Consider the following 24,800-nt stretch of genomic DNA (forward strand, 5'->3'; position numbering starts at 1 on the left):
TACCAACTTCCACAATTGACCCGAGTTCTATAGACGCATTGCGTGTCGATACCATTAACTTGTCTTGTTGCCGTTTTCTGCCAGACCCACCCAGCAGATACTCTTTCGACTTTTTAAAGGTATCAGTTAGTTCTTTTACTGATCGATCCATGATGCCAATGGCATAGGCAAGTAATGTGTAATGTATATTGTGAAATTTTTTCGAAAACCTTTTTCAGCAGGATGTTGGAGAGATCACACGAATTCGACAGATTAGGAACTAAAGTAGTAGCATATGCTGACGACATTGTCTTTTTAATTACTGGAAAATTATTGTCGACGCTTTCGGAACTGATGCAGGGTGCGCTGGTAAAGCTCTCTTGCTGGGCTTACCACAATGGTCTTGGGGTGAACCCTGCAAAGACTGAGCTGGTACTATTCACCGGTTGGATCTCTCTACGGAGGCGAAATACCTGGGAGTGGTCCTGGACCATCGGCTAAGATGAAAAGGAACACGGAGGAGCGCACCAAGTGGGGTCTGATTGCGCTCTATTCCTGTAAGAATTCCATATGTAATACACAGGTTGTATAGGACAGTGGTCTGTCCCATTTTGACCTATGTTTGTCTCGTCTGGGAATGACGGATGTTGTAGATAAGATAGTCACTGTTTACGTGGACAGCCAGGCTGCTCTAAAAGCGTTAAGGTCATACACTGTTAAATATAGGACTGTTCAAAGTTGTACGTCTATCTTAAAAATATGTAACATAGTTGTTAAGTTTTGCTAGGTTCCAGGGCATTGCAATTTTGAGGGAAATGAGATAGTTGATGAATTAGCAAGATGAGGCTCCCAATCCTCGGACCTCAGGGTGGAGAATTGTGTCAAGCCACCGCTCTGCCTTTTCCTCGAAAAGCCCAGTAAGCTCTACGCAGAGAAACCCGTTAAAGTTTGGTAAGACGTACCTGGTTGTAAGATATACATATAAGTCAATCTGGCCGGCAATCTCAGCTTATAGAACTGCGTCCCTCTTCTCACTGTGCAAGTCAGAAATCAGAATCGCAGTAGGGGTCATAACTGGCCACTGCGGAATAAGATGTATGACATGCAAGTGGGATGACAATAACATTGAGTATTGTAGGTTATGTGAGAATGAAGAGGAGACGGAAACAATCGAGCACCTCCTCTGTCGGTGTCCTAGACTTTCGATCAAAAGACATAGGCTATTTGGTGCAATTGTGATTGAATCCCTCACTTACTTTTCCTCCATCGATCCTACTACGCTGTTAGCATACTGCAGAAGCCTTAAATGGCTATGGGGCAGGTCAATATAGATCAAACCCGTTCGTTGGTTTTGATATGGTTACGAAGTTTTTCGGCAAATCACACACACGCGACCCGAACGCAAAGTAAGAGAGCAAATGTTTTGATTTTTTACTTCAGTTTTGTACTGAATGTCATGCAAGCAGGTTGATGCCGCTTTATTTGTTTTTTTTTTTTTGGGTACACTGAAAAGATTTTGCAGTTGTACAGCAAATATGTGGAGGGAAGAATTTGAAAATGATTTTTGTTTTGTATTAATATGTTTAATGACGCAGAATGCATCGTCTGCAATGCAACAATAAAAAATGTATATCCATCTTACCTTAGGCGTCATTATAATACGCATACAAAATATCATTTAATGACGGAAAATGTGCGAAAAAAATAATATGAGTGGATAATTTTCACTGTGAGGTAGAAATCGATGTTATTTAACAATTTTTATTTTTTATCTAAATTTAACCGAATTTCGTTAATTTTATTTTATTATATTTAAGTTAAGACCCTAATGTAAAAATATAAAAAAGAACGAAATCTCTATCATTAATTAACTCTTAGCAATCGCAGTTTTAATAAAAGAAACTGAAGTGGATACTTTTGACTGTGATTAACTGTATATTATTTTTAATTTTAGTCATACAAAGCGAACGCGCCAACAATATATTTTTTCTATTTGAAAATTTTGCCTTTTTAGGCGAAGATCATTTTTATACCCTCCACCATAGGATGGGGGTATATTAAGTTTGTCACTACGTTTGTAACTACTCGAAATAATCATTGTAGACCCCACAAAGTATATATATTCTTGATCAGCGTGCAATTCTACATCGATATAGCCATGTCCGTCCGTCTGTCCGTCTGTCCGTCTGTGGAAATCACTCTAGCGTCCGAACGGATTGAAGTAGGTTGATGAAATTTTGGGAAAATATGTTATATTTACGTAGGACTTTTGGTATTGAAAACGGGCTATGTAGGTCCACGCTTTCGTATAGCCCCCATACAAAATGACGCGTGACGCGTCGTCGTTTTAAGGAATTTTTAAGATATTTGGCCCATTTTATCACCGAATTGATTGTAATTTGGTACTTTGTGTCTCCAGAGGCCAAAAAATATTCCTACCAAAGTTGGGTTATATAGCTCCACGTTTTGGTATAGCCCCCATATAAGGCCCCATATAAAGTACGCGTCATTTTAATATATTTTGAATGTATTAGACCCATTTGACCATAGAATTGGTTGTAATTTGGTATTTTGTGTCTTCAGAGGTCAGAAAACATTCCTACCAAAGTTGGGCCCCTTATAAAGTACGCGTCATTTTAATATATTTTGAATGTATTAGACCCATTTGACCAAAGAATCGGTTGTAACTTTGTATTTCCAGAGGCTAAGACACATTTCTACCATAAAATGTTTATATAGGTCCACGTGTTGATATAGCCCCCATAATACAATATCTCCCGATTTTCGATATTTTGTACGTTTTAGCCTCATTATCACACCGAGATGGCTGAAATTTGGTATTTAGGCGTATAAAACTTTCCCCCAGAAATTTGTAGGTATAGGTCCACGCCATCATATAGCCCCCATAGAACGGTACCTTCCGAATTTCGGTATTTTGAAGGTTGTGGCCACATTAATCCACCGAAATGGCTGAAATTTCTGGTGGAGGGTATAAAAGGTTCGGTCCGACCGAACTTAACGCTTTTCTTACTTGTTAGTATTATTTTTTTTTTAATTTATTAATCGAGCTTTTTATGATCTACAATGCAAATGAAAAAGGAATGCCGACGATTCGAACCCACACACCCACCATGTTTGGCTCTGAACGCTAACACGCCGTGACAACTTTTTTCCTGTGTTTTTCATTTCATACTCAATATGAAAATCATCACCCTGTTCTGTTCTGTCAGTGTAATTTTACCCACACATAAACAATTTAAGCGCTCGCTCTTCTTGGTCGGCTATGATATACATACATATGTACATAGATTAGAAATAGTCTAGGAAATACCTTCAATCAATCTATAAAAAAAAAATTACAGTTTTTTGTCCGAAATTCGGGCAAAAAATTTTTAACAAAAATCTGTCTCGCCTTTGAATAAAACCAGAAGAAAACGTCATAGAAATTGTATTTTGGGAAGTACTTTTAATGGATGCACATTTCTAGAAATGTTAATTTTTCCTCCTTCGGTAAAGGACTTTGTGACAACAAACGAAATCAAAAAATTGATTGGAAACAGGTTCTTCTTCGTCAAAATCCCAACAAGTACCACTCGACTTTGCGGACAGGAATATACCCTGAGCCTGTGTGAATTGAAACTTTCATCTATAGACAGATCAAATAGCGGCTACACAGATAAAATCCTCAAACCCAAAATCTATGTATTACGAGATTTCAGAAATTTGTAGCCATTTTCGGACATATGAACTTGCAAACAAAATATGGATTTGTATCATTGATCACAAGTGTTGCGGAGGAGGTATGGAGAATGGACCGGACCGACATAGTTCATTTTGGGAGTAAATCTTACTTTGGGAGTCTTTCCTTTTAAAAGATATTGCGCTCACCAGTCATTTCAGTTCGCCACAGTATAATTTTCACCTTTTGACCCTCATGTCAGGAAATATGGATTTGCACACGAAAAACATAATACCGCTCTAAACACAAGGAATACCTTCAGTAAACATTTCTAAAGATCCTCAAATAGACCTTTAACTGCACTTAAACAACAATTTTGAAGGTTTGTGAGGTAGGCCCATTTTTGAGCAAAAACTGTGTTCGGAAAAAGTATTACTAAATCCAAAGTTTGGACCAAATCTTTTGTTCAAGAAAACTCGCGAATACCACTTTAGCTAAAGTTTTTTAATTCTGTTTAATATTTTTGACCAATGTAATTTTTTATTTTCTTTATTATGTATTTTGTTGGGCTTTTCGTGGTCAGATTGCTTTATGACAATAAAAACAAGTTTTATTTCATTTTCTGCTCGACGTTTCGCTGGCTTTTTTCCAGCTTTTTCAAGAGCTTTTTATTGAAAATATTATTTATTTTTCATAATCATCTATTATTATTATTAATATTAAAAACTGGACTCCACAACACATAATTAATATAATAAAAATAAATAATTAAAATAAATAAATAAATCACAGTAAAAATTAAAGCTAAATCACAGGTGTCGTTACGTTAAGCCCAACAAAATACATAATAAAGAAAAGTTTTTTAAATTTGGGGGGAAAATATCAGAAGAAGTAGACCGATGTAGTATCCGGTTTGAAAGTTGTCGTGCGCACTCGCCACTACACATGATTGCCTTAGGTGTTCGTTACAGCTTTCGGGCCATTTTCTCTGGAAGTATAGTACTGTAGTAATAGGGGCCCCGAGAACCCTTATTGCAAAAAGCAAAGCGTTTCCAGCGAGTTCTTTTTATTTATAAATTTATTTATTTCATATTTTTACTTATGACTAAATTATTAGCATAAAGGAAGCGAATCCATGACCATTGAGCTCTTACACAGCTTATCCGGGGAGGTCTTAAACTGCACTTCGCTGGCAATTTTTGAAATACTCTGCGGAAGTTTGCCAAAAGAGTAGATCGATATGGCCCATCTTCGAAGTTGATTAAAATATCACGAAGGCCAAATTTTGGACCGAATCCTATTGATCTGCTTGAGAATTATCGTTCTCTCCAGGCAGCTACCCAGACGAACGGACATAGCTAAGTCGACTCCAAGTTTTCTGAAACAGATTTCTTCCAAACACACTTTGGACCTAAAGCCATTATTTTGATGAGGCACATTTGGCTAAAGGCTGAGAGTATAAAAAATGAAGATTGGGAAAAATTGTTTTTATGGATTTTTGCTAAAAGAATGTATACAGGTATAGACCTTGGATTGGGCGAAATAATTTAATTTTAAAAGAATTTAAGACTGAATTCCAGAGTTTCCCTTGTTCCTGATCAATTTATGAAAAGATCCAGGATAGGAAACCAGAATTTCTATAAGTGAAGTCCGACGATTGGACGCCAAAATTAGTCTATTGACAGATGCACGATATGGCGACAGAATTTGTCATTTACATAACCGCGATTAGGTGCTAGAATTTCTTGATGGATACACTAACTATTGCTCAGCATTAGTTCTCGGCCATCAGAAATTCTTTGTGATAAGTAGACATCAGATTTTTGCATATATTTGAAAATTATAATGTTGAGATATTTGAAAATTAAATGTTATGATATTTCTAAGGTTTTCCGATTGTATTCGCCTTCTCTTTTTTGGGTGCCACCGTGGTGCAATGGTATGCACACCCGCCTTGCACGCAGAAGGTCGGGGGTTCGATTCCCCGGCCAAGCAACATCAAACATTTTTCAACGGTGGCAAAATACCCCTCAGTAATGTTGGCGACATTTCCTGAGTATTTCAGCCTTGAAAAACTTCTCCATAAGTGGTGTCTTAAGACACGCCGTTCGGACTCGGCGATAAACAGTAGGTCCCATATCATTGAGCTAAATATGAATCGGGGTGCACTCATTGATATGAGAGAAGTCTCCCTTGTCCCGTATGGGATGTGGTGGAACAATGTTTTTTTTTTTATTCGCCTTCTTTTGGTCTTACCGAAGTGTTGTCACTGAATTTCATAACATTCACTGTAGTTGTGAATTATTTGATAAATGATACGCCCAAAAATATATGGGATTATTAATATATTCATTGTTTTGAACATATATTAACTGTGACATATTGTGAAAAAGTCCTAAAACAAGATAAAATTGTTCAAGAAGTCTTACTCCATTTGAATTAAAAAATAGTAATGAAAATTATTTCATCAGTAAAATAAGTCTAAAATAAGGTTTACATCTTTGCTAAATAAGACATTTTCGATAACATGAACTTTAAAAATTTTGGTCAGGTGGGCCTCCCCCCGAAATGAAATCCTGGCTACGTCCCTGTCTCAGGCAATTTTGCTCCTATCGTGTTGAAATTTTTTGCGGCATACTCTTAACTACCTGTACTTCAAAATAAGCCAATAATATTTTTTTCGATTTTTTGAAAGTGACAAGTAGAGGTAACCCCTTAATGGCATTACTTCTAATGACAAACCCTACCTCTCCACCAAAACTCAATTCTGTGCAAATTTTTGCTATTTCTCTAGCCAAAAATCACACTTCATAAGGTTCAGAACATTTCTTACATCTTTCTGTATTAAATTTTAATAGTCTCTAAAGCCAAAAAACCTTTTATACTGTCGATATCCGCAACACTATCCATAGGAAAAAGAATTACGCACAACATAAATATATTTATTTTATTTCACCACAAAAATGGTAAAGTCCACACAAATTACTTTATTGATTAAACAAAAGATTTCGTATTAAATGAAATGTTTATCGTCTCGTACACGAAATGTTGTTGGTGATCTGATCAACTTATATTTAAAAAATAGATTAAACTCAATAACTGTAAACACAACATAAAATCTCTTCGATGACTCTACAAGATCAATCGACGATCTCTCCTCTAATAATAACCAAATGAGATGTCATGTAATGGCTGAGATGTTCCCTCGGGAAGAGCATAATCACGTGCTAATTGATCTAACAGACTACTGCCTCCTCCACTGCTGCGACTTTGTGGTTGAGGTTGTGGATAGCGGGGCTGTTGCACAGGAATGGCTTGTGGTACAGGTCGGGGAGCAGGAGATGGTCCAAATTGGAATGGTTCCAAAAGTGGTCGACCACCAGATGCTGGTCCCAAGAAGCCTTGGGCTCGAGCACTGGACGGTGATGGAGTCTCGGGTGCTGGAGCGTATACGGGTCGTGATATGCGGAGATTTGATGCTCCACCATCACCAAATGATGTACTCTGGGAATAGTCTGGTTCAGGACGTGCTACTTTTTAGACGGGTGAATATACAACATCTGTGGTACGTTGAGCACCAGGTATTTGAAGTCTGGGTGGAGCGGGACCAACAGATTTGGGTGCTGGGATATTTTGTGGAACATATTGTGGTCTGCGTGGAGGCTCTGGTTCGGATTCTTCATCTTCATACTGGACATATTGGGGCTGGGGACGAGGTTGTGGTGGTGGCGGTGGTGGAGGAGCAGGTCTGTACTGTGGTTGAGGTTGTGGACGATTAATGCGCTGGAAAGACAATAAAAATATTAAAAGAAACTTATTAAAATTAGATTATTTATTCTTACTTGTGGTCTTTGTGGTCTATTTACGGGTTCTTCTTCGTAATCAGGTTCGGGTTCACGTCTCGTTTCATCCACTAATGTGGGTGGTGCCACTGTAATGCCTTCACCGGATGGTTGGAAACCATACTTGTTGGCACCATATTCCACAACTCGTACTTTACCAGTCTCATCAACATAACCGTACTTTCCTTTAACCTCACCAGTGGCCAATTTCGTTTCTATTTTGAATGAACCATCAGCACCCTCGTAGCCGTAAGTATAGGAACCATCCTCATTATGTCTATAGGGAAAAAGTGATTAGTTTATCGGATCTCATAAGTGCATTTAAATTTATTTTGCTTACTTGTTAATTTGCTTTAAAATGGGTACCGGTGTCGGTCTAGGTACTTCTTGTGCAGTATTTGGTCGCAGTCTTATAGGTGCAGGTCTGGGTGTATTTTCTTGATAGTCTTGATAATCTTGTGCACATACTGTTGCATACAATATGGACAGTAGCAGTAAACGTTTAAACTGAAATAAAAAATGCATCAATTAATATTTGGTTTATGCAAGGAATTAATTTACTAAAATCTGACTTTTTCTTGCAAGAGAAACCCGTAATATTGTAAAATTAATTAAGTTTAAAGAATAACCTCAAATAATAATAATAAGAAATTTAGGTATAGAGATTTTAAAGAGGACTCCGAGGGACAACTTTATCTGTGTGAGTGCTATCCAAACCGGGTTGATATGCTTTCTCTTGTATCATTACACATCTCTCTCTAGATCCTTCGACTTGTCGCGTTATATGTGGAACACGAAGACCTCGTTCCTACATCTCGCAAATAACTGTGGTATGCGCGGGCGACGTGAACATACTGTCGAATTTTACACTTTAAATCTTGAGTTAGTGATCGGAATTCTGTAAGCCTCGACCAGTAAATTCAAATCTGTGTTCATCTTCGCAGTCCATGTTGTGAGCAGAGTGGTCGTAGACTTAGTGACATAGGGGAAGGTACCAGACCCAAAGATCTTACAATCATCCGCATACGTAATGATCACAGTGCCGTTTGGAGGGGGAATACAGGAAATGTAGAGGATAAGCATCACCCCCATTATGGAGCTTCCGCTTCAGGGCTTCGACTTTTGTTCCCGAAATCCACGGACGACTGGCGTCCAACATTTCTAACTTGTCCGGATAAAGGTCTGTTCGATGTCCTCAAACAGCGTAGAGTGCTATGCTATCCTATGTCATTGATCCGGCTCAAATGTTGCAACTCCACAGATGATCTAACCACCATTCAGTTTCTTTGTGTTAGCTCCCTATTTCGGGTATTTGACCAGCAGGTATAAAGCGGACGCCTGCAGCTGTGATGATTTCCCGAAAAATCAGAAGGACTGGGCAGTTTTATAAAGCGGTTATTCGTAAACTCTCCGAAACAAGTTAAATTCCAACAGTTGAGCCTGATTTTGAGCCTAAAATGGCCACCAAATAGGATAGCCTAAGTGGTCAGATATAACAAACGGGGCTAAGGTAAGAGGACGGTTAGTATAATTATACCCTTAGCCTTAAGGCTAAGAAGGGTATATGGGCAATATTATTGAAAATTTAACATCGTTGAAGCCAAGGTTTACCCCTTTATAACTCGCGAATAGTGGTTGTATATTGTACAATTTAAATGCTTTTAGATAAAATGAAATGTTTTTAGACTTGGCAAAAAATATTGGGTTTCAAAGTTTATTTGCGTGGAAGCTGTGGCTATATTTATGTTAAAAAATGGGTAAAAATGGGTTGAAGCCAACGTGTCTTTTTTTGTTTTCTCTCGATTTGTGATTAAACTACACTTTTTACGATTCTCCCGTTAAAGTAAAAGTAGAAGGCAACTAAATAAGAATCATCTCACTAGTGTATAACTTCTCAAAATTTGATCTGCGTCTACCATTAAATGATGCTGACATTTTGAAGCCAGATTTTAAGTGTTTTTTGAAATTTTCTTATAATTTCGTTCCGCAAACAGGTTTTTCAAAAAATCATATATAGGAATGAAGAACTCACGATTCTGATTTATTTGATATATGTGTCGTGAATGTAGCCTACACAGCTTCAGAGAAATCTGTATCCAAATACGAAAATTTTGTGTGAACAAATTTCTAAAAATCATATTTTTCGGGCCTAATTTTTACAATTGGCATTCGATTTACTCGTACTTGATTGCAAATTTTTGATTTTTAAGTTGCGGATCTAATAAATCAATACTAGTGAAATTCCATCTACTAAAACGCGAGACACGAGAAATTCCAAGGTAGGAAAATCACCTAATATTGTTTTTGAAAATATCGCGCATTTTATCGCGTATTCTGTCGGCAGCTTGCACTGCTATGAAAAAACTAGTGCAGCATCTTCCTTTTTGCGGAAACAGAGATTTAAAAACTTCACTGATAAGGGAACTACATTCATTTTATCCCAAAAATAGTGTGTGATGCTACATCCACGGTTCTTGACTGATTGCCTTGAAATAGGTATATATCGATGCAGATTTTCATGGTGACACTAAAACCGGATGCGGAACGAAATTGTATGAACTTTGGGAAAATTAGCGATGTTTTATAGGTTTTTTAATGCTAAGATGCAGCCGATGCTACATCTTAGCGTCCAAATTATATTTCGAAAAATATATACAAATTAAAAGATATGGTCTTGCTGTACATGAAAATCACATGCGGACAAAACGATTTTGATAATTACGCGATTTACACATATTTTAATAATGCATATAAGTTAAAGCGGTTTATTTGAACTCTGTTTCCGTTTAAGAAGTCTAATGATTTATTTCAACAACCCGATAACTTTCCTCAATGGGAAACCTTCTATGTGAATGTAGATAAAGCAAAATCCACCCATTTTCTTGGGAGTTTCAAGAAAAATAAAAGAAGTACTCTTATAGAATTTTTCCAATATTTCCGACTCTAGAATGCGTGTGAAAACTATTATTCCAAACCAAAATTAGTTTTTTGTAACACAAATATGTGCTTATTTTGGCTATAATATCCTAAATACTATCCCGATGATTATAAGTTTGGTCTCATTTGATTCCCCGTGAAGTCTTTATTTAAAACTGTTACTTTTTTGTAATTTTTGACGGGTATATGGAGCTATATTTTCAAAAAATTCGGATTACATTTAAAATTTTGTCAATTTTTTGTAAATTCCGCGAATGCTGAGAAACATTTTACAAGTATTATGCAATCTACTTAATGACGTCACTTCGTGATAACTTTTTAGTGACAATTGTGCTCAATAAAATAATTAGCGTGTTTATAATAATTTTTTCTTAAAAGCAGAAGTAAAACCGCGATAACATTTGTCCGCAACAAAAATTTGCTCGCGAGCGGATTTGTACTGGGGAATTTTTTTTTAACCTATGTACCAAAAATCGTTAATGTAGCGCGAAAAGAAAAAATTCAATTTTTTGGAAATGGAATATGAAATAATTGGCAGTTTTGCCCATATACACTTTGATACGACCAAAAATGTGCCTCATTGAAATAACGGTTTTAGACCCCAAGTATGTTTGGACGAAATTCGTTTCAGTCAATTTGGAGTCGATTTAGCCATGTCCGTCCGTCTGTCTGTCTGGCTGGTGTGCACGATAACTGTCGAACGGATTAACAGATTCGTACCAAATGTTTGGTATCCTAATATTTTGTGTAAACTTAGCTTAAGTTCGAAGATGGGCCATATCGGTCCAATCCTTCGGGTACCTGGCCCACAAATTTCAAAATTTTTCTGTAAAATGGTGTGAACGATAACTCTTGAAGGGAGCAATCGTTTTGGTCCAAACTTTCCGCATCGTATTACTCCTTCGAGATATAGATCGTGTTCAAATATGGACTATATCGGTACACTCCTTCAGGTGCATCCACACACACAAAATTCGGGTAAAGTGAAGTTTAAAAGCACCTCTCGGATCGTTTTGAAATTTGTTTCAGCAGATTGCCCTTGCGGCTCCCTTTACAACGGTAGAATTTCTTTTGGGCACAAGTCCATACTTTCTATGGTAATGGGGTAAATGACCTAAAAGCTCCATGAAACCTTGACGGCACCAACTAAACTGTCAAATCCACAAGATTACTCTCGCAGGGAGATTCTGATTTATCTAAACTTTGCACATCGTATTATTTCATCTAGTCATGTAGCAGGTCGGAATATGACCTATATTGGTTCCGTCCTTCGGTTACTTCCCACACAAAATTTGGGAAAACTGTTATTTTATTTTTTTTTTTCAAAACGTTTGGGTATTACGTAAGATAACCCTCCAAGGGAGAAAACAATATTATCCAAACGTTGAACATCGAATTATTTCCTACAGCCTCGAATTGATTATTGACTACATAGGACCACTATTTCGGGTACAAAGTTTGAAAAGGGAACAGCTTATGGAGTCGTCTGGTTGTTTTTATATTTTTGGTAACATGTTCTGTATGCTATTGATTATTTTCCTTGGGTCCGAGGCTGAGGGTATATCTCAGTCGACACAGCGGACTGATACTTTCTTACTTGTTTTAATACCAAGAATAGGTTTTTGAGATTCTGTATGTCAGAAACCGAACTTAGGACTGAACTTTTTAATACTGAACAAACCATATGGGACCTGAGACCGCACATTTCCTATGGTAGTTAGCATAGAAAAGACGAACGAAGAAATTCAAATTAACGGTGGCCAAAAATTTGAAGGGTTTTGGTACAAGTAAATATTTTTGGGAAGGTCTACCACATTTATTATATCGGCACCACTCGATTTTATCAAATCGGAATGGCTAAAATTTTGTGTTGTTTTCTTGATTTTGGCGGGCTTATTGAGTACATCAAAATATTGTCTATAAACAATAAAATGTAAAGAAAAAGTACAGATTTATGACCAAACAAGTAAGAATGGCGTTAAGTTCGACCGGTCCGAACATTTTATACCCTCCACCACGAACTGTATTGAAGTAAATATGAACAACTAGTAAAAACTAAGCTCTACATCTACCTTCAATTTAATTCCTTGGAGAAGAATAATATTTTAAGATGATTATTACTTTATACTGAACATTTTCTGTGTAGAGTTTTTCTACCCACCGTGAGTATATTAAGACCTAAATCCATCAACGAAGGCTAAACACAAAATGTTAGCCATTTCGTTGTGATATTGAGACCACAACATTAAAAATATCGGAAATCGGGAGTACCCTTCTATGGGTGCTATATGATAACGTGGTCCTATAAGACAAATTTCAGGTGAAAAGTTGTATACCCGCAACGTAGACTAAATACTAAATCTCACCCATTTCGGTAGGATATTGAGACCACAACCTAAAAATATTGAAAATCTTGAGGTACTGATCTATGGGGGCTATACGAAATCGTGAGCCTATACCGACACATTTCAAGTGGAAAGTTGTTTGCGCCCAAAGAAGACTACCTACAAATTTCAGTTGGATTTGAGGTCACAACCTTCAAAATGCCGAAAACCGGGAGGTACGATTCTATGGGAGCTATAAGAAAACGTGGACCGATATAGCCCATTTTCAATGCCAAATATCCTGGGAGCAGTAGAAGCTTGTACACAAAATTATAAAGCTATATGTTAAAAATTTGGACGGACGGACATTGCTATTTCGAGGTAAAATTTTATGGTGATTAAAAATATAAGGCATATGATCTCCGAAGAATATTTCGATGTGTTACAAACGGAATGACAAATTTAATTATTAATTATTATTATTATTATGGTGGAGGTTATAAAAACGGTCCATTTATAAATTAGAATTTTTGATTTTTACAGTTAACTTTTTTTATTGATTATTAGGAATTTATAAGCCCACAAACATATAAAACAATCAGTCCATTCGTTTTCAAGCTTTGAGGGACACCGTAAAGCGTTTTTTATTGTAAAGGAAGGGTTACCTCCTGTGGTGAAAATGACTAATAACTGGTAGGTCAGCAAACGTCAGCAGCTGAACCTTTCACACACTGAAGAGTTAGTTCACTTTTCACAACTCAAACAGGACACATTAGATCACAACCTTCTGAAATTTGTTTGTTTTGTAGTTGTTACAAAAACAAAAGGAAATTTAACAACTTTTTAAAGTTACAGAATAGGCCTACAAGTATTAATGCCAAAATTTCAAAATTCGTTCAAATTGTAATTTTACCCATCAATAAATTTGTTGGTCACGGTCGTGACATCGTGTGCTTTCGTTTTGTTGAGGCATTTGTCGTTGTTTAAAGCAATACATTTACTTCCGATTGTGCCCGACATTGCTCTATATCAAATAGTGTAGTATATAGTATAAAAGTACGTCCCTCTTACCAGATGGTGCTAACTAGCATCTCAAATGCCTTATTATCGTGCCACCTATGGTCTTTATAAGATCGGCTTCCAAATGCCTTGACCACAATCTGGTTAAACGATAAGCTTTCAGTATAATCTATTTCAATGCTATGGGTGGCAACTGTGCATGGCATTGAGTTAGATGACTTGCAAATCTAACTCAATGCCATGCACAGTTGCCACCCATAAAAACGATAAAACTGGACAGATGATATAACTACTTGCATTGATGGCCACGGTTAAGTGTAGACTACGCAAATTTTTGTGACTGTAATATTACGATGTTGACTTGACAGTGAATAGATTGATATGCCCTCTTTTTTATTAGTGTCATTCATTTCATTGCTTCGATTGTGGTTGCAGAAATTCAATATTTAATATTAAATTTCATGACAGTGGTATCAGTATATGATATACATATGGACGAATACATATACGTAATAACAAAAAAACTATCTCTACCGGATAAAGCATTTGTTCCGCTTTGCATACAGTGGTAATAAGAAAGATATTGGGAACCAAAACACATTGCATTGACCAATTTAATACATACATTTATTTCATTTCATATTTAGTCACTGTACATTACCGTTCAAATATTGTGTTACTCTAATAAATCTCCTACTTCTTCGACAGTTGCGGTTTTTTATTAAAATGTATAATGTGCTACTGTATGTATGTAAGTACATACATATGTATGTAGAAGAGTTGCAAACTTTAACAATTTATTAAAAGTAGTTTTGAACCGTAACATTGCTACTTCCTCTTCAGTACCATTATACATCTCTGTGTATACATAAGTATGTTGTATGTATACATCTACATTATTTCCATTTTATTGTGCTTCTAACATGTGGTTTATAGAAAACTTTTAAAAGAGACATGAATTTAATACATATGGTTATTACAGCGAGGGTCGGTACCACGGACCAGCAAGTTTTAGCCAGGATAGTGCAAAGAATAATGATACAATAAGAGTGCACTTAATGCAGTCTCCGCACGCAGAGAATCATCAAGCAATTATATATTAAGAACAAAATAGTGTATTTTAAAAATCTGAAAATATATATGGTTGGTCCAACAATATATTTTCTGTCATTATGGTTCCAGACACAAAATATATAGTTGAAACGATAATATATGTTTTCAGATTTTTAAAATACACTATTTTGTTATTAAAATATGATTGCTTCTACAATATCTCTTCTCTGCATGAGTGGTCTTAATTACAAGGGCATATTTTTGTAGAGGGAAAGAGCATACATTTAAAAACAAGGGACCCGAATGTTCAGAAAAAACTTCATAGCCATAACTGCAATTTTAATTGAAGATCTTTTTGGTAAAAGAGAATTTTGTTCGTATAGCCAGGTTTGGCTACATTCAAATAGAGTAAACTAAAGAAAAACGCTAATTTCGACCGGGTGGAACTTTTTATACCATTCACCATGTAATATTCTGATCTGAAATTAAATAATTACTTTTCTTTTTGTTAGGAAATTAGCAGTTTTTTGGCTGAAAGCGATGATAAAAACTTTGAAATATCTAAATTCGGGCAGTACCGGTAGTTGAAGGTTATACCAAAACGGGAGCCACGGTGGTGCATCACGTCGCTTTCTGAGTGCAAGGCGACGTGCTGCACCACCGTCTGCGGATCAATCGCTGACCAGAACATCAAAATTATCGGCGGTGGCAAATCCCCTCAATTAGTATTTCACCCACGAAAACATTCTCTACGAGTGATGTCGCTGGGACTCGGCGATAAAATGTAGGTCCCCCATCTTTGAGCATTCATTCATTCTCGCTTGTTGTAGGAACATATGTATGTATACTAAAACGTGTACAATGGAACCCTAAATACCAAATTATAGCTTATTCGGTCTGGAAATTTAGCTAAAAACTCCAAAATTCCGGAAATCTAGCGGTACATTTACAGTCTGTCGCAAAAGTTAGTATACACCATTGAAACCAAAATGTATTAGGGATAAATATCACTATAACTTATTGAAAACAACAAGCAATTAGTTTTATTTGATAGGTAAGGAGGTTGTCTTCCGTAATAACAACTAAAAGTGCGCAATATTTGCATACAATAGCAAATGTACGGTTCGAATCCCAAAACTACCAAAATTTATGTCGCAAAAGTTAGTATACAACGGAGAATCCTCGTGGATGTGTGTAAAAAATTCTTGATATTTTTGAACAAAATGAAACTAAATCTGTACTTAAGATCATAAAGAGTATATTAATTGGTTTTAATGGCAGCTATAGTACTTGTAGTGACAAGTCCAGCGTACACTGGATCGTAAAATCCACAACAATTCGTCATCTACAAATACAACAACTGTAGCGACAAGATTCTGGGTGTTATGGCCTGTTTATAAATTCTAAAGCCATGAAATGCTGAGAAAAGCTCTAAAGTTCCTGTTTGAAAAAAATGGTAATTTCCTAAAGGAAATCCATACTTTTGAGGCCATTGTCCTTTTGAAACATGTAATTATCCTTAATCCTTACACATAAGGACTTTCCTTTTGAGTTAATTTTCTCACAAAGCTTGCCCCTTTTCATATTCCAACCAAAAGTAAATAGTAGGAGAACCTCAAGCTAACTGATCCATTCAGTTGTATTTTAGTCCTAAGTGAAGAGAAAACAGCTTTTCAGAACGTTTTTACACAATCCATGCGTTATAACAGCAGAGAAAGCTCTGTATTAAAATTTTAAATTAGCTATCATATCCTTCTGTGGTGGTGGAGTATCACTGTGGAGCTTACACCATAACTTGAGGTTCACCTACTATTTATTTTTGGTGGGAATGTGAAAAGGGACATAATTTGTGAGAATATTAACTGAAAAGGAAAGTCCTTATATGTAAGGATTAAGGATTATTACATGTTTCAAAAGGACAACGGCATCAAAACTATGGGGTTCCATCAAGAAATTCCCGTTTCTTCAAAAGGACAAGTCGAAACTCGATCAAGATCATCCCATATTGAAACTTTAGAGCTTTTCTGAGCATTTCTTGGCTTTAAAATTCATAAACAGGACATAACGCCCGGAATTTTGTCGCTACAGTTGTTGTATTTGTAGATGACCAATTTTTGTGGATTTTACGATCCAGTGTACGTTGGACTTGTCACTATAGGTACTATAACAGCCATTAAAACCAATTAATATACTCTTTATGATCTTATGTACAGATTTAGTTTTAATTTGTTCAAAAATATCAAGAATTTTTTACACAGTTACACGAGGATTCTCCGTTGTATACTAACTTTTGCGACATAAATTTTGGTCTTTTTGGGATTCGAACCGTACATTTGCTAATGTATGCAAATATTGCGCACTTTTAATTGTTATTACAGAAGACAACCTTCTTGTCTATCAAATAAAACTAATTGTTTGTTGTTTTCAATAAGTTATAGTGATATTTATCCCCAATTCATTTTGGTTTCAACGGTGTATACTAACTTTTGCGACAGACTGTATATGGGAGCTATTCCGAAACCTGGACCCATGTCTACAATTTTTGGTGAAGAAATTGTGTGTCTACTGAGAACGCTAAATGCCCAATAACAGCCTATTAAGACCTAAAAAGTAGATAAAAACTTCAAAATACAAGAAATCGGGTGGTACCGTTGTATGGGGGCTATAAACAAACGTGGACTTACATATATAGACAGTTTTTTGGTGAACATATTTGCTTACCTATTTCCACTACAAATTACAACTAATTTGGAGGGCAAATGCCACTACTACCTTCAAAGGTCCTTAAAGCGTCTACGCGTCACTTTGTATGGGAGCTATAACAAATCGTGGACCTATAAAATACCAATACCAAAAGTTCGACGGATCAAAATTTTGTCCTCATCGTGATTTCCATAGACGTACTTTGCTATATCGATGTAGAATTACACGCTGATCACGAATATACATATATACTTTGTAGGGTCAAGATTTATTATGTCGAGGAGCTAAAAACAGAATGAGAAACTTTATATACTCTCCATTATATGGGGGAGGGTATAAAATTGACAAAATTTTAACTAATGAGCGTAACAATTTTAAGCTCCAAAAAATTCAGTATTTTGAGTTATTACACTCTTTGTGGAAAAGAGCGCTATGTTTTTTATCAGTTGTATTATCTGATAACAATAATTTACAAATTCTTATTCCTTTCTAGAGTAAATTTGATCTATAGTTATTCACTGAAATTAACACGATTGACCTCGTAAAATCTATTACTTCTACATCTGTTTTTTATTCCCACTAAAACGGCATGGTGTTAATATATTCCTCCTATTCATTGCTAGTAGTTACATAGCATAGCCCAGCATAGTAAAGTTGTTTGTTCGGGTTTTATGTAATTAAATATGCATTGCAATGAATAATTTTCTTCCTGAATGACATTGATCACGATATGCGGCGTTGGTGTTGATTGCAGCAGATCTTTTGTTGCTATTGTCGAGTTTCTTTCTTTTTTTCTCTACGCTAATTTCCATTTCTATTTTATGTCATTGGCCGGCCAACAAGAAAAGTGAAAGGGCGGATAATTAAAACGCACATTTTTTTCCATTGAGATTGTTTACAGCTTGGCAAAAGTGCATTTTATCATTTCTGGTGTTACGTTTTGTTCAAGGCAATTACAATCGTTTAACAAAGAAATAATTCTGAATGTCTGCAAATAATTAAAAAACACGAACAAAAAATTCAAACATTCTCTTCTACTACAATGAGGTCAACAAATGAACGTCCTTGTAGAACAGTTAATAAATTATATAGTTGAACATTTATACACAAATCAATCGTTAGTGGAATTAGTTAACATTTAACAAATCTCAACATTCACATTATTATTGATGTTAGTGGTCAAATTCTTGCAGTTGAGGCGTTTTGGAGCAAAAAAATTGTTTGATTTCAAAATGATTGTATTCCGTATTAAATTGAAATATCATGTTAGCTTATATTGTACATATTTATACAGTGTTTATGCAGTGTACTTAAGTTACCCAGCAAAATTAAATGGAAGTGGTTCCATGTGAAATCATGATTTCACTGGTTCTTTTGCATGAGTGCAAAGGGAGTCGTGAAAGATCCGATCCTTTTCATCGAATTTTCATGAGCGAAATTGAAGTGGTGAAAGATCCGATCTTTGTCATAATATTGAAATAAATTAATGAGTACCCGTTCAAAAAATTACCAAATAATCATGTACCCGAATAATTGTTTACTTACAAAAGTAATTGTTAAAATGAAAATAAAATTCAGATAAATGTGATTGATAGTGGAAAAATTGACATATTTTAATTAAAAATACTATGCAAATTATTATAAAGTAAAAGGGAAATATATTTTGTGTTTGGAAACCTGTTTCGTTTAACGGATATTAAAGAGATGTATGAACGAGACCTGATCTATAAAACAGGAGCTGTACCAGCTGACGGGACACCGAAACGCAGTGGAATAAGATTCAAATTTTTCAAATTGCCGCCCTGAGAACAGCAACAGGGTGCCTCTTTAATTCCTCAGTGGCCCATATACATGAGGAGGCAAAGATTCTTCCAGTACAGCAACACAATGAGATGATTTCTTTGCAGTACTTGCTCGGGTGTTACCGTGAGAGCCAACCCAATCACTATCTGCTGGCTACCGACACACCCAGGCATATCAAGAAGGATACTCATGCTCTAGAGAGGGAGGTCCAACAATACAGGAGAGAACCTCTAGATCAACAGGCATATCAGGTAGGTTTGAATAGCATTCACACGGACGCAGTTGCTAAGGCATAAGCAAATATAGTGTGAATAAAGTCATCGGAGTACATCCCCCATCTATCGCAGCAGAGGAGCGTCAGCTGCCACGACAAACCAGAGTTCTTTTTGGCTCAACTACGCTCGGGATATTGCAGTCGCCTAAATTCTTATTGGGCGGAAATCGACCGTGCCGTGCAAGACATCTGCCCAGTATGCGGCATGGGCCCGCACGACACAAAACACCTTTTCAACTGCCCCGCCAAACCTACTCATCTAACTCCAGTGGATCTGTGGTTACATCCCATCGAAGCTCCCACTTTCCTGGAACTGGAGATAGAGCCAGATTGAACAGAAGAACGAACATACAAACATAATAATAAACACCGATATAGTATAACGTATCGAGCTGCAACAATTGCATTGGATGGTCCATGTCAATGTCAACAGGATGGATAATTATGCTACCGGCATATTAATACGAGTTATTTGACGTTATACGACCCGAGGGAAGGACAAAACTCCAATGGAAAGACCAAGTTGGATATTATATCACAAAACAGGGCATCTAAAATTGGAAAAGCAAAGTAGAAGATCGGTGTGTTTCGAAATATATTCTTAGTTCGGCTTATGGAACAATATGTTCTGTTTAGAATAAAAACAATCTAAGTATAAATGAATGAAATGAATGAATGGTAACTGTTACAGAATAAGTCGTTTAAAAATAACAACAGAATTCAAATTTATACTAGATGAGCCTGGAGCAGAGATTGGCACATAATTGACCGAATATTGGAAACACAGAAATCCAAATTGAAAGAAATATCTTGCAGCCATCGAAAGAGATAAATATGATTTTGGCAGATCAATATAATATATAATTTTTAAACCTACATAAAAAATAAAGAAAAATAACATCTGATGATAGAAATCATCTGTGAATTGTATTCTTATTAGTTCAATAAATTACATAATTGAACTGCAAATTTTATTCCGGATTGGTGAACATCCGGATCCAAAGCATTGGTGCAAAATGTCATGACAAAGAACTGGTGCAAGATGTCATGACAATGAACTGCTTCAAATACCCATGACAATGGACCGGTGCAAAATGCCATGACAATGAACCGATGCAAAATGCCATGATAATGAACTGGTGCAAGAAGCCATGACAATGAACCGGTGATAAATTCCATGACAATGAACTGGTGATAAATGCCATGACAATGAATTGGTGAAAGCGTGTGTTACTCCCTTGTAAATGTCATCGGTGATTCACCCGAATTTTCGCCGATGGCATGTCACTTGCACCCATGATTCAACTCATGATTTGTCATCGAACATTTTGCTGGGTTATTCGCATCTCAGCCTCCGACTGTTAAACACTTTATTATTTTTCAAATATTTGAATAGTGTCTCTGGAAACCGCATTTCGAGTTTCCGTCGGACAAAAAACTGACTATAAGGGTGTTCCCCTAAAACAAGTACAAACGGAGTCCAATCGAAGAGAAAATTTTACTAGTTCATTTCTGTGGCTAAACAATCCTATAAGATTACGTGTTTAGCCACAGAAATGAGCTGGTAAAATTTTCTCTTCGATTGGGCATCAAATGTGGCATTTAGCGCAATTTTGTGAAAATTCACCTTTGATCCCATACAAATTACTACGGAAACTGTGAGGCCCCATTGGCACGTGTTAACATATTCTGAGATCTTAAAATCTAACAATACTAAATACTTTAGGTGGGTGCCGTATAGAAAAATCCAACATCGATTTTTTAAAACCACCCTACGTTACACATTCCATATTTCTTCAAAGTTGGATAGATATAGGGTGTTCGGTGCTTCAAATACCTCAAAACGGTCAAAAATATATATGAGAACTATATCCAAATCTGAACTATTTCGATATATTTTGGCACATTTATTTGTAGGCCAACTTTCGACACACATTCTACATTTTATTGAAATCGGGCATATATAGCATGTTTGGTGCATCAAATACATGAAATCGGACGAAAATATATATAGGAGCTATATCCGAATCTGAACCGATTTCAATATATTTTTACGAATTTATTTCTAGACCCAATTCTGCCACATATTCCAAATTTGAAGACTGTATCTGTAACCGTTCTATGGATATTTGCTTACAAAAACTAAATTCTTTGGAGGTACCTGCGTTTCTGATGCTTTATCTACGGATCAACTTTCAAAACTTTTTATACCCTAGGATATGCTAACGAGGGTATATACACGTTCATACGGGCAAAATGTGCTTCATCGAAATAATGGTCTTAGACCCCAAGTATGTTTGGACGAAATCCGTTTCAGACAATTTGGAGTTGATTTAGCCATGTCCGTCTTTCTGGCTGGAGCGCACGATAACTCTCGAATGGATCAACCGATTCGGTCCAAAATTTGTCTTTCGTAATATTTTGTCCAAATTTGGTTTAAGTTCGAAGATGGCTGTATCGGCCCACTCCTTCCGGTACTTCCCCCACAAAAGTTCGAAAATGTTCGGAAAATTTGTGCGCACCTTTCTTTTAGAAAGGGTTTATAAAAGCACCCTTTCTTTTAGAAAGGGTCTATAAAAGCACCCTTTCTTTTAGAAAGGGTCTATAAAAGCACCCTTTCTTTTAGAAAGGGTCTATAGAAGCACCCTTTCTTTTAGAAAGGGTCTATAGAAGCACCCTTTTTTTAGAAAGGGTCTATAAAAGCACCCTTTCTTTTAGAAAGGGTCTATAGAAGCACCCTTTCTTTTAGAAAGGGTCTATAGAAGCACCCTTTCTTTTAGAAAGGGTCTATAAAAGCACCCTTTCTTTTAGAAAGGGTCTATAGAAGTACCCTTTCTTTTAGAAAGGGTCTATAAAAGTACCCTTTCGCACCATAACTCTTGAAGGGAGGAACCGATTTGATCCAAACTTTGCACATCGTGAAATTTCTACCAGACTTAGATGAGGTTCCAATATGGACTTAATCGGTCTACTCCTTCAGGTACCTCTCACACAAAATTTCGGACAAGTTCAGATTAGGAACTGCTCTCGAATCGCTTTGATTTTTGTTGCAACAACTTGTATTCACTGTCCCCAATACGACGGTACAAGCTCGATCAGGGGCAAGTCCATACTTCCTGAGAAAATAGCCTGAAAGGGGCGAAAGTCCTATGATACAGTGTCTAGTGGTTGGAGCGCAAGATAAATCTCGAACGGATCTGCCGATTCGGTCCAAAATTTGGCCTTCGTCATATTTAGTCCAAACATAGTTTAAGTTCGAAGATAAACCATATCGGTCCACTCCTTCAGGTACCTCCCCCACAAATGTTCAAAAATGTTCGGAAAAATTATGCGCACAATAACTCTTGAAGGGAGTGACCGATTTGGTCCATACTTTACACATCTAAATATATCTACGTCATTTCAGTTTTATATAATAGAAGAAGATATGACTGAGTTAAATTTAAACCAGTAATATTCAATTTTAAATTAAAATAGATATACACGAAATGTATATTCAGATTGCCCTTCAGGTTTGAAATTACACAAGATTCCAACTAAAACGACAATACATTACATTGTGTTTACAAACCCCATGCAGCTGGGAATCTCAATAAAAAGATGCAAATTCTTGTTTAATTTGTGTTTATCAAATTATCCCATCTATGAAATACAACTGGAAATTTGCACAATTATGCTGTGATCATTGAACAATTAGCTAAATATTATTATTTGTTTTTTTTTTTAGTTAATCATCAATTGCATTACAACGAAATCATCATCACGCCGCCAAAGTGTCCAGCCATAACTCTTGTCATTGGTTAATGATTTTCTTATTATAAAGTCACAACGTGGTACTGACACTGCTACAGCTACTGTTCGACAAGTTAAAAGATATCGTTGAGTGTTCGTTTTTTGTGGCTACTACACACCGGCACGAAATACATGGGAAAATTTCAATTTTTTTTTCACTTGTTTACATCTCTAATAGTCACTGTAAATTGAAATAACATCTAAACAAAATCTAAAAATTCACATCGATAGACCTTTCACTTCAATGGTTCAAATGGCTTTTAGGTTGTGCTGAAGCTGCACAAACAAGCAAGCAAACAAATGGTAGTAATAGAAGACCAAAAACTTGAACGTCGTATCGAATCACTGCATTACCAAATGAATGAATGGGGACTAAAGTTGGGTCCATTGAATGGACATCTTGATAGCTTACTGTTTTGCTATTCTATACGCAAACATTTTTCTGTTCCACATGGCAATGTGCAATGTTTTCCAAATAACTTTACCTCACTCACTTAGTTCATGGTAAAATCTGTGCAAGCAGAAATAAAAAAATATTGTGGTTTTTTGACATGTTCACCAAACTAGATTTAGTGGTTGGTCCTCATTGTTGACGTAAACTTTTTGTTGATATTACAAAATGTTGGCTTTTGATATTTAGAGCACATTTTAATTTTCGCCACAACATTATGCAAAATTTATTAATTTGTAATACATATTTTCGTAAAAGTTTAGTGGAGTAATTGTTAATAGCCGGTTATTGGAATCAATTTTGATTTTTTGTTTGAAATGCTTGTCTGTCCGTTAGCTAACAATTCATGCAACTAACTTACCTACCTACTTCGACTCTATAGGTATGTAGTACCAAATTCAGTGGAGCAAGAACAAGTTTTGCAGAATGCAGAAAAAAAACAAACATCAGCTAATAACTCTATTTAAATAATTCACACACATTTAGCCAGATTGTACACTAAAAGTAAAAGCGCAGTTGAATACGAATTAAAATAACAAATACAAAGATTGTTGAATTGAAGTAAAATCAATAATGTCTTTGGTGCACTATTAAAAAAACATTTTTTGCATGGAGGTTTTCTACTCTCCGAAGTCGCAATTCGAATGGAAAATATTCACATTCATCTTACGAAACATCACGAATCGAGAGCCTCATTATAAAATAACGTGTGTGAAACGGCAAATTCCAGCCACAATATGGGGAAATTTAGAAAAAACAAGTAAAAAGTCGTTAAGTTCGGCGGGGCCGAACTTTTTATACCCTCCACCATAAAATATTCTGAACTAAAATGGAATAATTAGGGTCCTTTCACAGTTTTAGGTGGAACAACTTTTCGACAATGGATAGACTCCTACTGCCTCCCACTATTGCTTAAATTACACTGTGAACAGAAATGTTGGGG

The 24,800-nt window shown here is 36.1% G+C and overlaps 1 protein-coding gene across 1 annotated transcript in view; it reads right to left on the reverse strand.

Annotated features, from left to right (window-relative positions):
* Window positions 1-6,599: 6,599 nt before the first annotated feature.
* Cpr97Ea (cuticular protein 97Ea) overlaps window positions 6,600-24,800 on the reverse strand; it is a 31,129-nt gene continuing 12,928 nt past the window's right edge. Inside the window, exons 2-4 of the mRNA XM_073958613.1 lie at window positions 7,841-8,007; window positions 7,501-7,777; window positions 6,600-7,441 (exon numbers count right to left, since the gene is read on the reverse strand). Of these exons, the coding sequence (XP_073814714.1) occupies window positions 7,196-7,441; window positions 7,501-7,777; window positions 7,841-8,007 (690 nt within the window). The 3' untranslated portion in view covers window positions 6,600-7,195. The remainder of the gene's footprint in view (window positions 7,442-7,500; window positions 7,778-7,840; window positions 8,008-24,800) is intronic.

Source organism: Musca autumnalis, unplaced genomic scaffold (genome assembly GCF_047663935.1).
Source record: "Musca autumnalis isolate F117 unplaced genomic scaffold, ASM4766393v1 scaffold_1, whole genome shotgun sequence".
Classification (NCBI taxonomy): Eukaryota; Metazoa; Arthropoda; class Insecta; order Diptera; family Muscidae; genus Musca; species Musca autumnalis.